We start from the raw sequence: 16502 nt of genomic DNA on the forward strand, positions 1-16502 counted from the left end.
TCATCTTCTTCAAATCAGCAGCTTAACATTTAGCATTAGCTGTGGTCTTTGACAGTGGTGTCTTCTTCCACCAGATCAAATGTGACAGGCTTGGTTTTACCTCGTCAGCAAAGCAGGACCAAGAAAGCGAAGTCAGAGTCTGTGGGTTCAAGCACTGTGGGAACTTTCCTTTAAAGTCTGTTCCCATCTGGACAGGAAAGCACATCTTGGTGGACCGTTTATCTGACACGCAGAAGGCCCTGGGCTCTGCTCTCAGCACTGCAGAGGCATAGCATTTCCATGAATAAACATTACAAAGGGATATTTTGCTTCCCAAATCAAGTTACTTCTGATTTAAAAAAAAAAAAAAAAAAAAAAAAACAAAGTCTGGGCTGGAGAGATGGCTCAGTGGTTAAGAACACCAACTGCTCTTCCAGAGCTCCTGAGTTCAATTCCCGGCAACCACATGGTGAATCACAACCATCTATAATGGGATCTAATGACCTCTTCTGGTGTTCATGAAAAGAACTATAGTGTACTCACATACATTAAATAAATTAAAATAATAATAATAATAATAAAAAGTCTTTAGTATAGTATTTGTTTTGTTTTCCTTTACTCTAAAAGGGAAATCAAAGACAGAAAATTTTTTGGTTTTAACACTGATCTTGATGTGGAGGAAAAAAAATATTTTTCAGAAAAGGAGAAGCCTGCCAGCATGGATGGAGCACCTCGCCAGGTTACTTTTGCCTCTCGTATTTGAGACTGAGGTCCTGAGGGATGAACATCGGAAATCAATCTTCACATGAAGAAAGAGAGAGCACTTGAGCTACCAGCAAAGATGCTCAACGTACCAGAGGCAGAGCAGCTTCACAAGTAACAACCAAATGCTCTACATATTCAATGATTTTATGGCCTCTTCCCCAGTGCAAGCTGCTCCTTGATCTCCTGGCTGTTTAGCAGCAGGGACACCGGCAAAGGTGTCTCCACTGAGAGTAGTCATCTGGGTGTAAAGTGCACAGCTGCTGTGGCTGGGCCAGGTCAACAGCTTGTGCAATTCAGCCTCATTGTCCTCTTGCTGGAGAGGGTGGGAACTATGCCTCGTCCAGGACTCCCTTGCAGCCAGGCTGCAGGATATGACTAAAGTTCCTTCAGACCCTCTTGCTAAAGACTGGAAAGCAGAAGTGTCTTCCTCGGCCTTTTTTCTACCATCAGGGCTGTCGTGAAATCTTAGTGTTTCCAGGACATTCTACAACTTCCGGGTGCTAAGAGGCAGCTTCACTGACAGAAGCAGTTTCTTTATTCCTGATTAAAGCTATGTATGTCCCTTGTGGTTTTAGGAGTGACTCCAAGAGTTGCTGTGGATCCCAACTCTCCTAGGGTATTCCAACAGTGCTGCACCTACAGTACAGCAGCTTCTGTTCCTGTTAGGGCCTTCTGCCTGAGTCCTGACCAATAGCCTGGATCAGGCTTTCAATTTAGCTAGCAAAGAGAATAGGCTAAACCAGTGATTCTCAACCTGTGGGTCACAACCCCTTTGAGGATCACATATCAGATATTTACATTAAGATTCATAACAGTAGCAAAATCATAGTTATGAAGTAACAACAAAAATAATATTATGGTTGGGAGTCATTACAACATGAAGAACTGTATTAAAGAGTCACAGCATCAGGAAGGCTGAGAGCCACTGGACTAAACCAATCATTTCAGAAGCTACTCACCCCAGACTTCACATCATACAGAGTATGTGTCAGGGTGATTTTGAAGACTGCATGGGAACGGCTACTTTCCTCATTCATGTTGGTTGCAGCAACTGTCCGAGACTTGTTGCCCTCAGACATCAGAGACTCAATATCCTAAGCGGAAACAGGTCACAAGCACTTACTCAGTATTTGTGAATAAGCATGATCACTCTTTTACACTACCACAAGCATCCAAGATTTTTTTTTTTTTTTTTGATTTGGTTTTTTCAAGACAGGGTTTCTCTGTGTAGCCCTGGCTGTCCTGGAACTCACTCTGTAGACCAGGCTGGCCTCGAACTCAGAAATCCGCCTGCCTCTGCCTCCCAGAGTGCTGGGATTACAGGCGTGCACCACCACCACCCAGCTAGCATCCAAGATTTTACAGGTTACATTTTGTATTTCCACAAGAGTACAAGAGTCCATACTATTTTGAAGGGCCAACTAAAGTGCTTTACTCACTTCAGACACAGAAGAACATGGCAGCTTTGACACCAAGAAGTTTAGAAGCTAGACTCCCTCAACCCAGAGATAGGATATTACAAGGTACCTCAGGCTAGCTTCACATTCATTATATAGCCCAGGCTACCCTCAGTCTTGTGATCTTCCTGCCTCTGCTTCCATAGTACTGTATCACATGCATGTGCCATGCACAGCATTGGAAACAATACTTTTGAGTGACATAAAATGAGAGTAATAATAATAATAATAATAATAATAATAATAATAATAATAAATGCATTTAATTTTAAAAGTGCCAGGCAGTGGTGGTGCTCACCTTTAATCCCAGCAATTGTGGAGCAGAGGCAGGAGGATTTCTGAGTTCGAGGCTAGCCTCGCCTACAGAGTGAGTTCCAGGACAGCCAGGACCACACAGAGAAACCCTGTCTTGAAAAACCAAAATAAAAAAAAAATGATTTAATTGTAAAAGCAATACAAGCTTATTACCAAAACAAATTATATAAAAGACAAAATATAAGAGTTTAACCTCTACTCCCCAGACATACTAGGTATATGTTTGATATTATCACTTAAAAAAATAGCATAGTAGCCAGGTGTGGTGGGGCACACCTATAATCCCAGCACTTGGGAGGCAGAGGCAGGCGGATTTCTGTGTTCGAGGCCAGCCTGGTCAACAGAGTGAGTTCCAGGACATCCAGGGCTATACAGAGAAACCCTGTCTCGAAAAACCAACAACAATAACAACAACAACAACAACAACAAAATAGCATAACGCTGGGAATACTAGAAAAACTGCTATGATTTGTGGGGGGCAAAGCAGTTCTGGGAATTGAACCCTGAGCTATTTCTAACTCACTCTTTTCTTTTTTCTCTTCTTTTTTTCCTTTCCTTTCCTTTCCTTTCCTTTCCTTTCCTTTCCTTTCCTTTCTTCCTTCCTTCCTTCCTTCCTTCCTTCCTTCCTTCCTTCCTTCCTTCCTTCCTTCCTTCCTTCCTTTATTTATTTATTTTTGAGGCAGGGCCTAAATATGTTGCTCAAGCTTACCTTAAACTCATTCTGCAGCCCAAGCAGGCCTTGAACTGTTCATCCTACTGACTCAGACTCCTAAAGAGCTGCAAAGACATAGCTGTGCCACCAGGGCTGGCTCAGTTTTCCCAAGTGCTATGTATGAGCTGAGGCCAGATGTGGTGGCACACACTTTTAATCCCAGCACTCAGGAAGCAAAACAAGTGGATCTCTAAGAGTTTGAGGCCAGCGTGGTCTATGCAACAAGTCTATTCCAGGACTTTCAGGATGTCACAGTGAGATCTTGTCTTTCCCTCACCCCACAAAAGCTACAAGCTCTGAAACAGTAACTAAAGCAATTAGAGCTTAGCTTCATTAATTACAACACAAATTATCATCTCCTGGGCTGGGAATGGAGCCCAAGATCAGTACAATTGCTTTGCATGCACAAGGCCTGTGTTCTAATGCCTGGCACCATAAGCAATAATGAATAAATACACACATATAGCAAAGTCCTCTCCAGGGGTTTGTGAAACGAGGAATCAGAGATGGAAGGTGCGAAAGTGCTACTCAGCCGCCTCCACCACTAAGTCTGCTCGGCAGAGCAGAGAAGCTGTATTTCCCAGACCTCTGCAGCCCAGCCTGGCCACAGGATGGACTCGAGTGTAAAGCAGACTATCTGGGCGATCCTCTTTAATGGAAGCAGCCATGCCATCATGTGTCTACTGTAATAGGCATTAGCCGAGCACATGTATTGCAGCAACTCCCTGTGGAGTAGGGAAGGACCTGAGTCCCTCCCAACAGCTTGGAGCCATGACACCAGCCTTGGAATGCCTATGTCAGACTTCACTAACAGAAAAGCATTGTTTAAATCACTGCTTATTCTTAGATGCAAAACATCCACCATACACAAACCAGGTACTTCCTAAAACACTAAGGATGCATAATAGAACATGTAATAATCCATACAGAAACAAGACTTAAATCCTGTTATTATTTATGATGTACATGCTTGAATGCAATGTTAAAGCTACCAAACATATAGAAAACTTTCATGTCATATTATTATAGTTTTGCCACATAAATGAAAAAGAATGATATTTAGTAAAAATTTGAGCACAACAAATACTCTCAAAGCAAAATCATTAGCTTCAAAATATCAATAGAGGCAAAACATTTTCTAAGACTTTCCCAAGCCCATTCTGGATCCATTAGTTCTGAAGATTCAGAGGCCTCATTGAACATTGCTGACATTTACTGACTAATCCCCATTATTACTTTGAAGTTTTTTTATGGAAAGAGAGTTATTAAATGATGGCATTATAAATTTAATCTTAAAAATGTAACCCAGAAGCTGGGCAGTGGTGGCGCATGCCTGTAATCCCAGCACTCTGGGAGGCAGAGGCAGGCAGATTTCTGAGTTTGAGGCCAGCCTGGTCTACAGAGTGAGTTCTAAGACAGCCAGGGCTACACAGAGAAACCCTGTCTGGGGGGGGGGGGGGGCAGGGGATACAAAAAACCAAAAAAAAAAAAAAAAAAAAGTAACCCAGAGCCAGAGAGATGGGTGGAGAAAACCTGAGTTCAATTCCCAGCATTTACATAGCAGCTCACAAAACTGTCTGTAACTCTAGTTCCAGGAGATCCAATGCCCTCTTCTGGCCTGAGGGGCATCAAACACACAGATAGTACACACGCATACATGTAGGGAAAACACTTAAATACATAAAATAAAAATAATAAACACTTTAAATATCTATTCAAAAATAAAGAAATGTAACGAGCCAAAATGGCAGTAAATTGAAGCACCTTACAGAAAGGATGTTGTTACCTTGTAGCTCGTGACAGCCAGTTTAGAAAGTCCATCCACATAGGGTCCCAACACGCTGTGCTCTCTCACTTTCAATGTTTGACGGCTTCTGTCATGACAGAGACACTGCCCATTAGAGACATTTAGAAAGACTCCACTGTGCTTTATAGACACACACACACACACACACACACTTACTTCAAGAGAGACCCCCTAATACAGAAGAGCAGATCCCTGGATCCTGCAAAGATTTAAACCGAACTTTAAAATCCTTGCTGAGAAGAAAAGCTTGATAATGGGCAAAATACCACATCGCTCAAAAGGGTAAGCGTGGGAAGTCTATTTACTACTGCAAAGAATGCAGAGTCAAATAAGTACCAACAATCTCCTTGTCATACCATAGAACCAGCCTCAAGACAGAAGCTCTGTAAGTGTTAACTATACAAAAAAAAAAAAAAAAAAAAAACCGCCAGCCTAGCTCAGCTGCGAACTAACAAGATACAAAGACAACAAAGGGCTCTCAGAGGGAAGTAAAGACACAATAGAGAGCTTATCTAGTGTGCATGTCCTAACAAGGGGGTCTGCATACTTTTTATCACACTGACGCACTAAAGGAAAGGGTGAAGTATGATTGTCTCAATAAATGCAAAAAGTTTCAATAAAACAAAAAGTAATCGTTCATTAGTTTCTAAAACAAACCTTCCAGCAAGCATGGAGCGGTGGCACTCTCACTGTCCTGAGAGAATCTCAGGAACAGCTGTCCAGGAACTGGCTAAAGAGCACCAAGTTTCTGTCAGGAGGGGTAAGCCCTGGGACCCACAAACAGGATGGTGATTACAGCAGTCATCGTGTAAATCAGATTTCAAAACTGCTGGGAGTGGGTCTCATTGGTTCACACCACACCATAAAAATAGAAAAATGATAATTGAAGTAACAGATAGAGGAAGCCATTTCATAGTGTCTACATATCCCAAAATACCAGAACTGTACTCTATAAATCAAAGTGCTATTTGTCGAAATTATTTTTTAAAAAGAATATTGACTAATAGTGAAATCCCAAATTATAGTTTGTTGTTTATTATCTGTACTTTCTACTATGTGTTCATTTGACCATAGAAAAAAGTTGACTTTTCAAAATAAATGAGTTAGAAAACTTAAAATTCTGTGGTGGTTTGCTGCTGCTGCTAAAATAAGGGTCATGCTGGTCTGTCTAACACGCATGCTCTTTTACAATCTGTTCCATCTATTGTCTTGTCTCAGAATCTACTCATCCTTACCATGGATCCAAATTATTTGCCTAACAGATTTTGGGCTCCAGAAGAGAAGAATAAGTTGAATTAATAATAGTTTGGAGGTCTACGGTTCCTACTACAATCCCTGGCACCTAAGAGTCACTCAGAGAATTAACACATTTGGCTAACAAAGTAGAAACAGAAGTAAAGTGCCAACAAGGACTTGCAAGGTATCAGCTGCAGGGCTTGGAGACAGAGCACAGGTAACAAAGAACAGCACAGGGGAGAATGGACGGCATGGTGGTGAACACCCAGCCTGAGTCACAGAGAACCTGGAACCACATCCACTTCATCCACCATATGGGAATGGAGCAGAGGTACTGAATGAGCAAACAAAGAGTTGAGCAAAGTGGGGAAACCAGGAAATGGCTCTGCCACCCAAAGGCTTTACTGTCTTCCAGCTCAGTATTTCTAATAGATTCAGAATCTCTGGTGTCCCGAGTTCAACTTACAAGGGCACATGAATGCAGATGATGACAAGAGGCCCTGTAATAGTATGTGATTTCAGCTCCAGCAGACACAGCACAAGAACTGGATTGCTGCTCAGCTCTTATACCAGGATACAGACTGCTATTAATGTTTAGCCTTTCAGTTTTCCCTTTTTTGAAAAACTGTATATGTGTATGTGTGTAGGTATGCATGTGAACAGGTATACCTATGGAGGCCAGAGGTCAACCTCAGGTGTCATTCTTTGGGTGTTTTCCAACTTACTTTTTGAGAGAGGGTTTCTCACTGGGACCTAATCTTGATGACTGGCTAGGGCAGCTGGCCTTTTAGCCTCAGGGGTATGACTGTCTCTGCCTCCTCAGTACTGGGATTACAAGAACAGATCACACACAATTTAAAAAACAAAAAACAAAACACCATGATTTCTAGGGCTCCAACTCAGGTCCCATGTTTGTACTGCAAGCACATTACAACCTAAACTGTCTCCTCAGTCAGTTATGTTATGTTATGTGTACAGGTATTTTGTCAGCATCTGTATCTGTGAACAATTCACACATGGTGTTTATAGAGGCCAGGAGAGGACAGACTTCCCCTGGATCTGGAGTTACAGATGATGTGAGCCACCATGTAGATACTAAGAATTGAAACCATGTTCTCTGAAAGAGCAGCCAGTACTATTTTAGCCACTGAGTCATCTCTTCAGCCTTCTGGGCCCCTTTTTCTTAAAGACAATGTATATCTACTATATTATGTCTCCAGCAAAATGACAAATTACATTAATATACATGACAGTCACTGAATTAATAAAAATCAGTGCTTGAATGGATGAATTTTTTTCAAATATTCTGGTTGGAATCTGATTTACAACTTTTAATCCATTATTTTAACTTTTCAGAAACAAAAATGTTTGTAGGCTCTGGAGAGATGGCTCAGCTGTTAAGGGTGCTTGCTGCTCTGGCAGGGGGCTGGAGTTCGGCCCTCAGTACACACATCAGACTGCTCCTAAGTACCTGGAACTCCAGCTCCAGGGAGTTCTATACCCTCCTCTGTCCTCCACAGGCACTGCAAACGGGATATACACTCAGATACACACATACACATATAAATACAAGTTTTTACACTTAAAAGTCCTCAAGAAACTTCCACAGGAAGAACCACAGCTAGGGAGTGCTGAGTGCTCACTGGGTGCTAGAAGTCCTGAGGCCTGGGGCATGTCACCCAGTCTTCATGACAGCCCTGTGGGCCATGGTGCAATGACATCACACATTCCCTGTACAGATCTCCTAGAAGGTGCACAAGCAAGAGGACCTGGTTCTGAGCTCTGTAACTCCAAAGCCCATGTACTGAGCACTCAGCCACATATAAAACCAGCAGGAAACCACTAAAGACAAAGCACATCTGATAGACTTCAAGCCAATTCACAAAGGGATACGACTACAAACAGCAATGAAGACAGCCAGTTTACTGTTTCTGTGAAGTACAGGTCTGAGCTAGATCTCAGAGAAAGTGGCCATCTTTGCAGAGGTCAAAATACAAGAAAAGCACTGAAGGCGGGATAAAAAAAAATGTACAGAGAGCAAAATATGGGTGCCTGAGCCACGGCCACCCATCTCTGGGCTCCTTCTATGACATTTTGGCTGTACACACACCACCCTCCAGCTGAATGTTGATCATCCTGTAAATGGGTGGCACCTCCGCATGCTGGCACAGGCTGGGCCTACACACTAACTGGTCTCACCTCACTTCTCAGAGGATAGACTCCTACAGCACAGGGCCACCAAGCACCTCTATGGAATCCTCTCTGGGCTCTGGGAGAGGCTGTCTTTCCCTTTTGTACTCTATTTTGTGTTGGCATCCCTCACAAGTGAAAAGCAGACTGCACACTGCTCTAACTTGTTCGCAAAACTCATTCTCCCCAGTCTATGGGCTCTTTCTCTGACCTGCACGGTGCCTGGCATTGTAAGAATGATTTGCTAAGCAGTGAGTACGTAAAGTTGGACAGCCATATCAAGTACCAATTCAAGCCCCAGCTTGAAGATCATACCGGGCAAAGAAAGATGTCTGTGAGACACTGAAATCTGTTTGCTCTTGATTAAGCCTCACTGGGATTCTCTGCCTCTCATATCATCTTTCCTGGACCACATTCCTTGTCCAAACACAGCTCACTATCCCCTCCTGGGCTGTGACCCAGGACCCTGGCCCTCTGACCCTGTTAACAGGGTTTCATGTAAGCCAGCCGCAGGGGCAGCCACTGTTTCCCACTCTCGCTTTCCCCTGCCCCGTCTCCTTCCCAGCTATGCAATATACGAGTTCCTCAGCTACCTCTCACTCTGCCGTTTTCCTCTTGGCTGCAGGGTGAACAGAGTGATTCTGAGGACCTCCTTGTGCTCTAAAGCAGTTCTCTTTCAGAGTCAACTCCATGAAGTCAGAGCACTTCCTACCCAGAGGCGGGGCAGGACTTTAAGATTATTTTAAGACCAGGTTCCAAGCTCTGCATTTACCTTCACCCTCACTTCAGGCATGGAACCAACCACGAAAATCCAAAATTTATTGCCAAAAAAAAAAAAAAAAAAAAGAGGCTGTACCACTGATGGCTGCAGCCACACTCATACTAAATGAACACTTCTGTCACCTGTTTGGTCTGTGGCTTTGGGTGATGAGGGAGGCAGCATGGCACAAGTACAGACCTGAATCATCACTCGGCCAGCTCTAACAACCCAGAACTGGGTGGGGAACTGATCCTTGTAAACATAAATCACAAACAGCAGAGCTAGGTCATTCTCACTACAGTCCAATTACAAACTTCTCTGAAGCCACAGTCTATTATGTCTGTTTGCAGAAAGACACAGCACTCAATCATCCAAGTTTTTACCCTTTAGGGTCAAGAAGGTCTCGAACTTTTTCATTATAAATTTCCATGTAGGACACTTCAACTTTAAAACTCTGTTCTTCATTTTCCTCTTTCTGGGTTCGTTCAAAGAGTCCACTGCAGAGCCTTGGAATTAACCCAGGTTGGTCGGCAGTGCCCATCATGGTGTAAGACTTCCCAGACCCTGAAAGACAAGGAACAGCCATTAGTATTTCTTGGAGAAGTTTAAGGCATCTAACCCTCTTTCTACTACTTACAATTTTTAGGACTTAGCAAAATTCACAAAATATAACAAATATACACGTATATGAATAAAGTAAGTAGTGCACAATAAGGATGGAACAAATAGAAGCTTTCCATTACTTGTGTAAAACAAAAGTAAATATGGTCTAGAAAGAAAAAAGTCCAGCCAGACAGGATGGTCTGAGCCTGAATCCAACAGGAAACAGAAGAAGGGGGTCATACACCATGGGGAGGGGAAGGGAGAGGAGGGGAAGGAAGGGGAGGGGAGGGAAAGGAAGGAAAGGGAAGGAAGGACAAGACAGATAGACAATACCATTATATAGATATTCCTAATTATTGAAATCAAAGCACAAACGGCACAGGTACTCATGGGCTTCAGGGCAAATCAACTTACTGCCCTCTTGTAATAGTGCAGGGAACAATAATCTTCCCCTAATACACAAGAATGAAATATTCATTGAAGACGACTCAGGAGCCAGTTGTGATGGTACAAGCCTGTAATACCAGAACTCCAGAGGCTGAGGCAGGAGAATAGCAAGGTCAAAGCCAGGCTGGGTTATAGAGGGAGATCTTATCAAAAGAAAAAAAAAGGAAGGAAAGAAAAAGGAAAAGGAAAGGAAAAATGGACAGAGCAGAAAACACAGACAGATGACAAGGGGAAAGATGAAACTACCACAGCTCTATTACCCTGAGCCAAAACATAGCACTTAGGTATACTCTGCCCCTCCCATTACCAAATGACTTTGTGATATTTGTGTACTTTCAACCTCACAGGTTGCTTCTATGTCACCTATCATAATACCTAAAACTTCTATTTCAAACTTTCCAAGCCCTTCCTAAAGTAAGTGTAGGGTAAATCATCATGCCAATCCTGTGGGAAAGTCTGAAGTCTCAAAATTTTGCAATGAAGAAATGAGGAGGCAGAAAGGCCCATCTGGTGAAAGGCAGGGGAAAGAGGAGTTGGCACTGCATGGCTTGGAATTTCTGTTCTTTGGACATGACACATGATGCCCAACCTCATCATAAACACTGTTCTATGAAGGACAGTGTTCAGTTGGACAGATCATATGACGTACTGTTATGAAAGCAACTAGTTTTACTTTAAATTGGTTTTATTTCTTTAATTACAAAGTATAAATGCCTAAAGTCCTTACCAGTTATGACTAATATGATATTAACAAGTGTGTTCTTTTAAAATATTTTTCTGTTAGTTTTTAATTAATGTGTGTGGGTATTTTGCACCATTTGTATTCCTAGTGCCCATAGAGGCCAGAAGAGGGATTCGGGTTCCCTGGACTGGAGTTACAGGTAGTTGTAAGCTGCCATGTACTTGCTGGGAACTTAACATAGGTCCTCTGGAAGAATACCAAGTGTCTTAATCACTGAACCATCTCTCCAACGCCATAACGGGTTTATTTTTTTATTTCTGACAAATTATAAAGGAGGAAGAAGAGGAGGAAGAGGAGAAACTTCACATGGGAAAAAAATAAAGACAAACAACTTTAAGCCTAATTTTCCTGTGCTGTCTTAGAAAACATCCTATGGCCTACTTTTATCACCTGTGAGAGAAACTAACATAGGATAAATAAGCAGTGTGGCCCAATAAGCATGGCTTCATCTTTAACTTCATGGATGGATGCCCAAGCGTGCAAGTATATATTAGTTCACATTACCTGTCTGCCCATAAGCAAAGATACAGGCGTTGTAGCCATCAAATGCATTCTGAAGAATGTTCTCCCCAAGGCACTTGAAAACATCATCTTGACCTAAAGGACAGCAAAATGATATTTTATAAGCAAAGAACACATGAACAAATAAGAAACCAAACCAAAAAAAAAAAATCTCAAAAACAACCACAATCATCTTATTTATCTCCAAGAAGGTTTTTAAAGTTGATAGATGTTTCCAACACCTTCTGTCCCAATAGATTATTTCTAGTTAGAATAAGAAGAGTCAGTAAATGGTCTTCTGTAAACATATTTAAACAAGGACACCCAACCAGGCCATGCAATGCAGAGCTCAAAAGTTGCTTATTTTACAGTCAACACCTAAGATTCAACAGTTTTCTCTACTTATTGTATATATGTCATGTGCATGTGTGTTGCCACATGTATGGAGGTCAGAAGACAAGGAGTTGGTTCTCACCATTCACTATGTGGATCCTGGAGATTAAACTCAGACCATCAGGCTTGGTACAAGCACCTTTATTATCTGAACCATCTCATCAGCCCTAAACATCTAAAATTTAAATTTAGGATCCAGATGTACCTGAAACTATACACCATACTTTTATTCAAAGTATACTAGAGTTCAGAAAAATCATGTACATCAATTATTCCCTTTCCTTTTTCCTCATGAAAATTTCAAGTTATACAACCTACAATTCATAACAGTTATTAACAGGGAGTGAGATTGTGAAAATGGGGGCCAGAGAGACAGTTCGTATGTTAAGAGCACTTGATGTTCTTACAGAGGACCTGGATTCAAGTCTTCAGCATCCACACAGAGAAATGAGAAGGTAGCAGAAGAGGGGCAGATGGAAACTGAGACCCCGGGGTTGTGGTACAGAGAGAAGAGAGACTGTCTGGCAGGCCTCAAGGATTAGCAACACAGAGGTTTTGAAGGACTAGAACTTAGGCTATTGTATAGGGGTCCTCTCTATGCCAGGTCCCTCTAGACCACATCACAGATATCATGGGGGCCTGCATGCCTAAGATGTAGCTCCTGGTCCCATGAGATAAAAGAGAAAGAGCCTCTGTGAGATCCTATAGTCATAGATATTAATCATCTCACCCCCAAGAACATCACACTCAAGTCTCTTGGCCCCTAGACAGCATAAAACTTTACAGAGCAAATGCTGGAAGCAACTGCCTGGACACTGCTTAAAAGTTACACCAAATGATACCATGGTAGTGGATGGAGAGCACACCAAAATGCCTCCACATTACTAAGTGCACAGGAAACTGTGCTCAATTACCTGCATACTTCTCTCGGACAGATTCATCCATGGACCAGAAACAGTGATCATAAGCAAATATCTGTTAGACAGAAAACATAAAAAGAATGCATGAAGAACAAACCATAACATCACACATTGACTTTATAAAAATGTATAGCATTGTTAACCAACTTACTAGACGGGCCTGATGGCATCTGAGACTGAAGCAGGAGGATAGCCAAGTTTCAGGCCAGCCTAGGCTACACAGTGATCATGTTTCAGCTACCCACCCTCAGATAAAACACCAATACTTGATGCCAGAGAGTGGGGGGGGGGGGGGGTCAGTGATGCATATAGTCTGTCCCATATTGACAACTGTGTGATACGGATCCATCTTCCATGAAAAGCCAGTTATAATGGTTAGCAAAAAGTGAGCTCAGGAGAGGATATGCACAATAGCATCTATGTGTGTGCAGTTATAAAAAGAAAGTTTGTTTTTGCTGTTTGGCTAGCTGGTTTTCTGAAACAGGGTCTTAATAGTCTCAGTCATTCTGTCTCTTTCTCTTCCACTTGAAGTATCTAAGTTTGCCAGCACTCACCTAGCTGTATTGGCTGATTTTGTGTCAACCTGACACACACTACAGTCATTAGAAAGGAAGGAGCTATAAGGCATTTTCTAAGTTAGTGATCAGTGGGGGAGAGGGTCAATCCTTTGTTGGCTAAGACAAGTTGGTACCAGGCGTAAGGTGTTGCTATGACACACCTGACCATGTTTTGGGAGGTTTGTGGAAGGACTTTGGAACTTGGAGCTAGAAGAACCTTTGAGTGTTAAGAGTTTAGTAGGATGTTCTTTAGAAGCTTGAAAGATAAGAATATTGAGAACAGTACAAGAGATGAAGGCCTTGGCTTGTAAGGTTTCAGATGGAAGTTTAAAGACTCTATCAGGGCTGTTTGCTATTTTGTTATTTTGGGCCCCGCCCCTCCCCACCTTCACGTGCTCGCCTATCCCCATATCCCCAGAGCTGAGGACAGGACAAGCACTCTACCAAGGGGGATAAATCCCCAACCCCATTTGCTATTTTGAATTAAGATTCTGAGCCGGATGGTGGTGGCGCACGCCTGTAATCCCAGCACTCTGGGAGGCAGAGGCAAGCGGATTTCTGAGTTTGAGGCCAGCCTGGTCTACAGAGTGAGCTCCAGGACAGCCAGGGCTATACAGAGAAACCCTGTGTCCCAAAAAACCAAATCCAAAAAACCAAAAAAAAAAAAAAAAAAAAAAAAAAGAATTAAGATTCTGTTGTTCTGGTCAGCTAGGGTTGAAGAGTCAACCACAATTAACAAGAAGGGTCCAGTATAGAGGAAATGAAACCTTTGTGTTCTGGGAGCTAAGAAGTTAGCAGTGATTGAGATCAGAATCACTGAGATAAATTCTTCTAGGAAGTGATTCCTGAGAGTACAGAAAAACTGTGTTCCAGAACTGGCTGAAGTTCTATCTTGTGCTGGCAGGTCTTGAAGGCAGGAAGGGTCATTGAGAGCAGCTGAGGCCTGCACTGTGAGAAGCCAAGAGAGGCCATTAGTGGTCCAGCCTCAGTAGCAGTTGAAGTCCCAGGAGTAAAGAAATCATGAGGAAAAGTTGAGGCCTGGTACCATGAAGAAAGCCTATGGTGAAAGTGCAGCGCAGTTGCAGTGGAGGACCCAGCAATGTTGGAGATGTCAGTACTATGGGATGACCACCAAGGACAGCAGCAGTGGGGTGGAGCCAGCCGGAGCCTAGAAGACAAGCTGTGTGCTGCTGAGGACAGAGCATAGGACGTGATCCAAGCCCCTTGGAGGAGCCCCTTGAAGAAGATTGAGTGGATTCCAGTCATTAAATGTTGTTTTGTTTACACTGATGGAACTCAGTTTTGCTTGGTTTGATTGTGACTGTGTCTTGGTTCTTCCCTCTTGAAGTAAGAAAGTATTCAATTTTGATTTTTATAGGGGATCATAGCCAAAAGACTTTGAACTTTTAAAAAATGATTTTGAATTTTTAGAGAGATTAGATATTTTTTAAAGGCCTTTTTTTAGATGACTCAACGATTGAGAGGACTGACTGTTCTTCCACAGGTCCTGGGTTCAATTCCCAGCAACCACATAGTGGCTCACAACCATATGCAATGGGATCCGATGCTCTCTTCTGATGTGTCTGAAGAGAGTGACACATGCCTAAAATAAATAAGTTAAAAAACAAACTGATAAAAAAAAATTTTTAGATCAAACTGGCCTCTATCTCTCAAGTGCTGGATTAAAGGCATGCATTACCACTACCCACAAAAAAAAAAAAAAAAAAAAACTGAAATTTTAATGTGTTTTCATTTGTAAAGACTGGGATTTTGTAAGTTATTTATGTTTTTAACGTGAGATCTTGGAGATAAATAAGAAAGGAAGAGTTGTGGCTTAACAGTAATGTTTTTGTATGTCAAGACAACAAAGAGTCAGTTGTACTGACTGATTTTGTGTCAACTTGACACAACATAAGAGTCACCAGAGAGGAAGGAGCCTCAGTTAAGAAAATGCCTCCATAAGACCCAGCTGTAAGGCATTTTCTCAGTAGTGATCAATGGGGAAGGACCTAGCTCATTGTGGGTGGGAACACCCCTAGGCTGTATTCCTGGGTTCTCTAAGAAAGCAAGCTGAGCAAGCCAGGGGAAGCAATCCAGTAAGCTGTACCCCTCCATGGCCTCTGCATCACTCCTGCATTGCTTGAGCTCCTGCCCTGACATCCTTTGGTGATGAACAGCAACTTAGAAGTGTGAGCTGATCAACCCTTTCCTCCCCAACTTGCTTTTTGGTCATAGTGTTTTGTTGCACCAATAAACTCCCTAACTAAAACATTAGCACAACTTAAATCAAAGAAAGAAAACTTTAGAGAAATAGATTCTTGTTTACAGAAGTGCCATCACTGAGCACAAAGCTGGAGAGTAATAAATAGTAGTTCTTATTTACCAAAACCACTGTAGCTCCTTTTAAGCTTTAGCAATTTTGTAAATTACTACAAATACCTTCTAGCCCAAAACTGCATGAAGTCAGATGGTAATCACACTATATTCATGCATGCTCCACTGACAGATCCAAATTAATGAGTATTTTATACAAATAACAGTTAAATATGTCCTGATAACAGTCCTTTATGTAGCTAGTATTTAATTAAAACTTTAGAGCCTGCCCCTTCTGTCAAACATGGTGCAATGGACACTGGCTTCAAGAGGCTATGTTTGCTTCTCTTGTTAATAATATGCTTTGCTTCCTTAGAAAACAATTTGTTGAATAGTTAGGAATGGGCTTGATTGTAGCTTAGCACTTGTTATCTGACATGTAAAGGTACCAGGTTTGATCCTCAACAGTCAACCAGATTAACTGCACTAACCTGTCGATATCAAAGTTGGAAGTTAGGTTTGATATGAAGCAGGCCTTTCATCTGAGTGGTTTTTGTGTTTTGGGGGTTTTCCATTATAAGCAGCAAATACTATACTGTACTATTCTGTTCTGTACTGTGCTGTACATTACCATACTATAAGTTTGGGCTTTTTTAGGTTTTGTTTTGTTTTGAGACCAGGCTGACCTCAAAATAGCCAGCTATCCACCTGCCTCTGCCCACTGATTGCTGGGACTAAAGGTGTGCAGCACCATATGCCCAGCACCATTACAAAGCAGTGGGCTTCCTGCTGGCATCTTGTCATT

At 42.1% G+C, this 16502-nt stretch overlaps 1 protein-coding gene across 6 annotated transcripts in view; it reads right to left on the reverse strand.

The window, feature by feature from the left end:
- Kif13b (kinesin family member 13B) overlaps positions 1 to 16502 on the reverse strand; it is a 163503-nt gene that overhangs the window by 87550 nt on the left and 59451 nt on the right. For all 6 annotated transcript variants that reach the window (XM_052191202.1, XM_052191201.1, XM_052191206.1 and 3 more), the window contains exons 4-8: positions 12822 to 12882; positions 11518 to 11610; positions 9605 to 9785; positions 5015 to 5102; positions 1704 to 1838 (exon numbers count right to left, since the gene is read on the reverse strand). In XM_052191202.1, coding sequence (XP_052047162.1) covers positions 1704 to 1838; positions 5015 to 5102; positions 9605 to 9785; positions 11518 to 11610; positions 12822 to 12882 — 558 coding nt within the window. The remainder of the gene's footprint in view (positions 1 to 1703; positions 1839 to 5014; positions 5103 to 9604; positions 9786 to 11517; positions 11611 to 12821; positions 12883 to 16502) is intronic.

Source organism: Apodemus sylvaticus, chromosome 8 (assembly GCF_947179515.1).
Source record: "Apodemus sylvaticus chromosome 8, mApoSyl1.1, whole genome shotgun sequence".
NCBI classification, from domain to species: Eukaryota; Metazoa; Chordata; class Mammalia; order Rodentia; family Muridae; genus Apodemus; species Apodemus sylvaticus.